The sequence below is a fragment of the Daktulosphaira vitifoliae genome, unplaced genomic scaffold, assembly GCF_025091365.1.
Source record: "Daktulosphaira vitifoliae isolate Bord-2020 unplaced genomic scaffold, ASM2509136v1 Scaffold_2, whole genome shotgun sequence".
Classification (NCBI taxonomy): Eukaryota; Metazoa; Arthropoda; class Insecta; order Hemiptera; family Phylloxeridae; genus Daktulosphaira; species Daktulosphaira vitifoliae.
In genome coordinates this window covers 13522585-13530098 of record NW_026099573.1, presented here as the reverse complement: position 1 = coordinate 13530098, position 7514 = coordinate 13522585, and the positions used below count along the sequence as shown (strand labels likewise).

The window sequence follows — 7514 nt, the reverse complement described above, 5'->3', positions numbered from 1 at the left end:
AAAAAAAAAAAAAACACATCGTAGTAAAACCAATACCTTCTCAGCTTCGCATCGAAGCTAAAAACACATAGTAAAATAATATTAACATGAATAAGAAATATCTTCTTACGAGGGGATACTACTATGAATTCTTGATATTTATTGAAGTTATTGAATCTAAATGAGATAAAAATCAAATAATTTGAAAATTGAAAAAAAAAAATACAAAATATTAATTGCCACAGGCAGTTACACCTTGTACCCTATGCGTGAAAGACATAAGTGTTACCGATTTGGCAACTATTTGTCGCTTTTGTCAGTTGATAAAATTAACAATTTAAGCTAATTCAAATTTCAAAGTTACTTTTTGAGTTAAATTTCTTGGTATTGTATTTTAATTTATTTTAAAGTTTAACTTCTTATGTCTTATGAACTTTATTCTATATCAATTAAATTATATAATATTCATGAGTCAGTGTATTCCCCTTGTAAGATATTTTAAAATAAAATAAAATACAAAACCCAGAATTTGAACACAAAAATAGCATATTTTTGAATACGATAGCTATTTACACCAAAAAGAAAATTTATATTTCGAATTTTTTTTTTCATAGTAAAGTATATAAGGTTTAATTTAAGATTAAATAAGTGTCAATATTTTCAGAATATTCTCAAAAAATAGGTCAAGTGAGGGTTGGGAAAATAATTCGCAGCCACAAAAAAAAACATAGGAAAGTAATATTAACATTAATATTATTATTAATTATAAATTAATATTAATATGAACTACTAAAAATATTTTTCATCTTTTTTAAAGTGAAACTAAAAATGAATTACTCAATTACATAATACCTAAATTATTTGTGTACTTTAATCTAAATAATTGAATTAAAATTAAAATTATACCTTCTAAAATAATTAGCTATATAATAGTAATAGATATAATAAATTTTATTAGCGGTGCTATATTAACTATCACCTAATACCCATTTATAAATATTTATAATAAATTTCATTTTTAACGATAATAGAATTCTTGACTTTTGACCAACTAGAACTTGTATGTTATAAAACTTTATAATAGATATGTTAAGTAGTAATGTAATAATAATTATAAGTTACCTAAAGATTCATCCAATACATTTTTCGTTTTAATATTATGTTTAGCAGAATTTGGAATAATGTAACTTTTTTTATCTTTGTCATTCATATATGGTGTTATTAAATCTATTTCAGGTATAATAGTTTTACAAGGTTGTCTCTCTCCTTTTCCGGACAAATCATCATTATCAATTTGTATTTCATTATTTAAATCTTCTCTTTGTTCTCTTTCCAACATACATGGAATTACTTCAATAGATGTTGCTTCAGGTAATAATGTTTCTGGTTTTTTACTAAAAGAAAAAATGTGGATATAATTATTTATACAGGTTGATTTTTTAAACAAACCTCATTTTATATATTCAAAATTGTAAAATAAAACACAAACTTTTTTATTTTTTTTTTTTAGTTATAACCTCCCTTGACTCTTTAAATTGTACAAACTTAAGTTTTAATAAAGTTAAATAATTCTATCATGATTTTGTTACAATAAAAGATTCAATGAATATCTTACACAGATAATTGGTTTGCAATGTTTAAATTTTTTGGTGATGTATAGTAAATTTTTGTTTCTTCTGCTGGTTTTGATATTGGACTAACTTGTTGGCCCATTGTAATGTTATTACTGTTATGTATTTCTGGTGAAACATTTGTTACGATATTAGTTATATCATTTAGTTTTGACTTGAAATTTGAACAGGGTGTGGAATGAGAAATTGAACATTTTTCATTTTTGTTATTTTCAAAAGAAATAGTTAGACTTGGTTCAGTAGAAGAAATATCTACTACATTTAAAAATGTATTAGATTCTGAGATAAATTGATTGCATTTAAGGATTGACTTTTCTTTTATACACTCTAAATTTTCAGTGTCATCAGTTTCAATACATTTGTCCACTTTCATAGATAATTTGACAAAACTCAAGTCCAGAATATATTGCAATTTTTCTACAATTGTCTTTGATTCATACTCATCAGGAGTTGCACGATTTACTGAAATAAAAATAAAATTTTAATTAATAAATCATTTAAAACTAATTTTAGAAGTTTTTAGATTTACTTACTTAAACTACACATGGTCCCAAAACTATCAAAAACATCATTTAGACTCAATCCATTAACTTTATTATTAAAATTTCGTTTGGTTAGAAACATTTGATAACATTCTTTTAAATGAGGAGAAGTTTTCAAAAAACATTCAGCTGTAGCGACATTGTTTTCTTTTTTCAAATAACCTAAACACATTAATAACATTTATATTAAAAATATGGCACAATTGATGCCCAAACAGTTAACTTATGATATACGCTCAAAATTTGATTGAGAAAATATCTATGTAATATACATACATACTGCCTAGTATATTTTAACATTAAACAATAGTTCACAACAATTAAATGAAATATCAATAACATGAAAAAATAAATATAAATATATTAAATTATTAAAACAACTGGATGGTTTTAAAGTTACAAGGATAGTTATTTTAGAAAACTCCTGAATTTAAGTAAAAATAAATGATAATTTTATGGGTACAATATTGGTATTACCATAAATAAGTCGTGCAATTTCTGAAGGTAACAAAGGTTCCATTTTATATAATTCTGAGAATTAAAAATAAATATACAATAATAGTTCATGTCACATTGATAGAATAATGTAACGTTTTAATAATTTGAGAAAATTAACGGTTAACAGGAAAACATAAACACATGCATGTTAGTTTTGATAAAAAAGGCGATATTTGTATTATATATATTTATATATATATATATATATATATAAGTATATATAAATATCACAGAAGAGATAAGATCTGAGGAATTTTTTGTTTTGTATATATTACCATTGATTAAATAAGGGTTATGGAGATTATCACGAACTGATAATTCTCCGACATTCATATACTCCGACACTGTAAAAAAATCCTCCAAATACATTTACTCCGACAACAATTACTACGAATACCTGGTTACAAAAATTTGGATTTTACTACGACGATGAATACTCCGAATAGGACTATTAATTGATTGCTCCGAATGAAATTTGTTCCGAATATTATTTGCGAAATCGATTAAAAAATTATGAAATTTCGGATTAGATGAATATCGAGCAATATATTATCTGATGGAAAAATATAACCCTTATCGCTAATTAAGAAATATTAATTAATATAATAAAATAGCGTTATAATTGATTACTGTCTATTTACGAATAATTATTACAATAAAATGTATCCGACTTATGATAAAATAGGTACATAAAGGTAAGGAAGGGGGCTTTGAACTAGAACAACCCCAGTTATAAAACTGGTGTGAGCCCTTAATTTTTTTTTTTTGGAGGGGAAAGAAGAGCGATTTCAATTTTTGGACGTAAAATCTTTTTTGCCTCTCCTTATTAGTGCCTATTTTATTATAATATTTAATTAGTTTAGTTAAAAAATATAGAGGTATGTGTCACTGATGATAGGATTCGTCATTAAACTAGCTATTATTATTATTATTATTAACACTACACTATTATTATTCGTCTATACTTAAGGGAATAATTTTTCACTTCTATTTTAAATATTAGAAAAAACCTTTGTACACGATAAAAGACAATTTATTTTGTGCGTTTGAGAAGCGATAAAGATTTCTACATTAAAATCTAGACTAGATATAATTTTAAAATAAATTAATAAAATATTTTTACTAACTAATAGTAGTGATGATACACAAGTTACAACATAAAATAAATTAAATGCACTAGACATCTTTGTTACTTTATTAATAACAAAGAAAAATTTATTAAATGTTAGTTTACAAGTGATAAGTACATATTTTTAGGGGGAATAACAATTATTTAATATTATATAATGTTTAACTACTGATAAATAAAATATCAAAGAATAACACTTATCAAAAATAATGGAGTGCAATGTTAAAAATATAGTTTAAAAAAACTAAAAAAACACGCTTTTAAAGCACATCGAACTAAAAAGTTAAAAATAATTTTTAAAATAAGTTTAAAATAATTATGAATAAAAAATACTAGTATTATTGTGATAAAAGCGTGGGTGCTTTATGCCATATTTTTCGTATATTGAGCGCCCGACGCTTTTATCACAATAATACTAGTACTTTTCGTACATTATTGTTTTAAGCTTATTATAAAAATTATTTTTAACTTTTTAGTTCGATGTGCTTTAAAAGCGTGTTTTTTAGTTTTTTTATATTATATTTTTACTTTTAGACGACACACAGAATTTTTAAATATGAAAAAATTAATTCTACTTATATATAACCAAAACTTACTCATTCTTAGCATAACTTATATTAGAACTTGTAGCAAAACTTACACAGTTTAATATTATTTTTATTTTTTTATATAAAAGTTAAACATTATTTTAGTAATTAATTTTAATTAAAATTACTGAAAGAAAAATTAATCATAATCCACTGAGTTAACACAAACCTATTGAAAAAAACTTCCAGAAAGTAATAAGACTAAAATAAGTGTATTCAACAATTACTGCATTGAAGTTAGATATACTGTTTTTTTATACTTAGATATCATAATGTAGCACAGGAAAAAATCCTGTCATCCCCAAGAATGATGAGGCACACGTGGAAGAAATTTCTTTTTTAACCTTGAGGTCCTATTGCACTACATCCAAAATTATTGGATGGACCTCAAGGGTTCTCAGTTTATGGGTTCAGCATCCGAACAAATTATAAGATATTATTTTAACTCTTCCCGAAGACACTTATCCATATTATCAAATTAGACATAGAACACCCAATTTTATATTGTACAAATATTAATAATTTTATGTTTATATTAGTCATTATTTTTTAATAATATACACTTAAGATTAATCACTAATAAAATTGCACATAACAATTTTTACAGCACATATTTGCTTTAGAAAAATTAGTTTTCAAATGGATCTCTTAGATGTTAAACAATAAGTTACGGTTAGATAAAATTTTGTGGATCAACTGAAAAAATAGTTAACTAACAGTTTTTTGATTTAATGAAAATATTTTGTAATTATTGGATAATTAAAAAATAAATTCTCAAAGATAAATATATATTCTAACAATAGAGAAAACTTTTTCAAAAATGTACATTTATATTAAAAACTATTAATTTTATGTTACTTAATGAATGACTATTATCATTCGAGTATTAATAACATTTGTCAAATGTGAGAAATTGTATCAGAAAATAATAAGCAATATCTATATTATTGTATAATAACTAACTATAGTAGCAATTAAAGCTAATTTAATAGAACATTTTAATTTAAATTTTACAATATTATTAATAATAATATAATTCATTTAATAATGTAGTGTTTCTGTAGCCACGTGATCCTGACGTTGCAACATATACGATCGATGTGACCTATTACTAAGAATACAATCAAAATATAATATAACTTTCGATGCATAATCAAACTATCGATAATGTCGGAGTTTTTACCGTCTCATTTTTTTAATTTAATGTCGGAGTAAAATCCGTCGTAATTTTGGTAACCTATGGTACAGATGGTCGGAGTACCAGATGTTCGTAACAATTACTACTTAGTCAAATGTCGAAGTATGTAAATGTCGGAGCATTATCAGTTCGTAGCAAAGGTGTTTTCCCAATTAAATACACTTATGTATTTAATCTATGTTATAGTGAATTGTTAATACAACCATAGTAAAATGAATAATTTATAGTACCTTTTCATTGTACATTTTTTTAGTGTGCTGCTAATAATGAATATAATCCATCAGATTTATTTGAGGAGGACAGTCTAACATATTTAATGGGGATATGTAGCTTTTAAATTTGAATACAAATATCCGAATCTTGTAGATAATTTCAATGAACCTAATGATTGGATAGAAGTTAAATAATTTGGAACATTACGACAACTATCACCTACATTTTATACATACCTATGTATAATATATAAATATAATATTTAATATAATAAAAGCTATGAAAAAAACTGTTTATTTCATTGCATTGAACAATTCCAATAGTTTAATTATAACTACATTATTTGCAAAGGCGTAAAGCATTTGAGTAAATGTATTTGAATAAAAGTATTCAAATACTTTCATTGGTATTGAATAGTATTTTTAAATACATTTAATAAAAAGTATCTGAGTAGTATTTTAAATACAATTATTTAGTATTTAATACTGTTTAATATTCAGTACTATTAATATACTTTTTTTTTCTAATTTGCTAACCGTAACACAGCAAGCAAATTAAACTCAGTCAAAATGAAAATTGAGAATAATTCTCTGTTATTTTATATGTTACATTATAGTATAACATAATTATTGTGCTTATCTAAATGCTATTATGTATACATCTATTTTTAATACATCAGTTGAACCTACAATAGCCTATTGCAGGTTCAAATGATTTACTCTATTGTCAATAAGACATACTTTACAGGTTTTTACACGTGTACTAATATTTATTTTTTTCACTGATTAGTCTCCAATAATTAATTTTATTTACCTCTAACAAAAAATATCGAAAATAATAAATGAGTTCTCTTAATTTAAGAGTACTCAATATTTGACTCAAATTACCCTCTTGGTAATTATTTAGGTGGAACCTTTTGCTCTTAGTTAAAATAAAAACATTATTATTATTTTTTAATTGTATTCTTAGTATTTGAAATACTTTTGTAAAGTAATTGAGTATTACTCAAATACTTTTGTATGAAAAGTATTCAAATAGTATTTTAAATACATTTTTTTTTAAATATTTGAGTATTATTTAAAATACTTTTTAAAAGTATTTCTTACAACTATGCTTATGATTAAATTTTTAATAGATGATATTAGAAAAACTCCAGGCTTAATAAAGGAGGTACTGGAATTAATTAAAAAAGCATGTAATTCAGATAATCTTTTGGTGGATGATGAAGTCAAAAACTTCATTATTAGAACAAGAATATATTTTAGAATATGGAATATAAATAAAAAACTTGCATCACAAGAAATGAGCAATAAAAAAAAAATTCAAAAATTTATTAAATAATCATTAAAACTACACTTTTTATAAATAATGTAACAATTTATACTTACTGTAAGTAATTACACAATAAATTGATATTTAACTATTTATATGCAGTTAAACTAGTAAAATTTTACTATGCAGTCAAAGTTTTTCTCAGGTTAGATTTATCAACGAGTTAAATCTTGGTTTATAAACTACTACAGTGTAGCAGATAATACAATAAAGATGTATTACAACACAGTTGAAGTTAATAATAATAATAAAAAAATTATAAATGAAATTGAAAACCGAAATTAACTAAAAAAAGTTCATTAAAATACTTGGCTAAAATGGGACAGTGCCCCTTACTATAGAATATATACAACGCAATGTATTTACATGTGACGTCACGTTGAGTTTTTTATTGGTTGCATATTT

The 7514-nt window shown here is 23.7% G+C and overlaps 1 protein-coding gene across 4 annotated transcripts in view; it reads right to left on the bottom strand.

The window, feature by feature from the left end:
* Window positions 1-7445, bottom strand: part of LOC126899044 (metacaspase-2-like) — a 17851-nt gene extending 10406 nt beyond the window's left edge. For 2 of the 4 annotated variants that reach the window (XR_007702466.1, XM_050673556.1), the window contains exons 1-4: window positions 2630-2811; window positions 2144-2314; window positions 1595-2072; window positions 1102-1373 (exon numbers count right to left, since the gene is read on the bottom strand). Coding sequence is in view for 3 of the 4 variants with exons in the window: in XM_050673556.1 (XP_050529513.1) it covers window positions 1102-1373; window positions 1595-2072; window positions 2144-2314; window positions 2630-2672 (964 nt within the window). In the remaining variant the exon portion in view is untranslated. Of the gene's footprint in view, window positions 1-1101; window positions 1374-1594; window positions 2073-2143; window positions 2315-2629; window positions 2812-7165 lie in introns of those variants that run through there. The other 2 variants (XM_050673557.1, XM_050673558.1) reach the window with 2 other exon arrangements.
* Window positions 7446-7514: the final 69 nt, after the last annotated feature.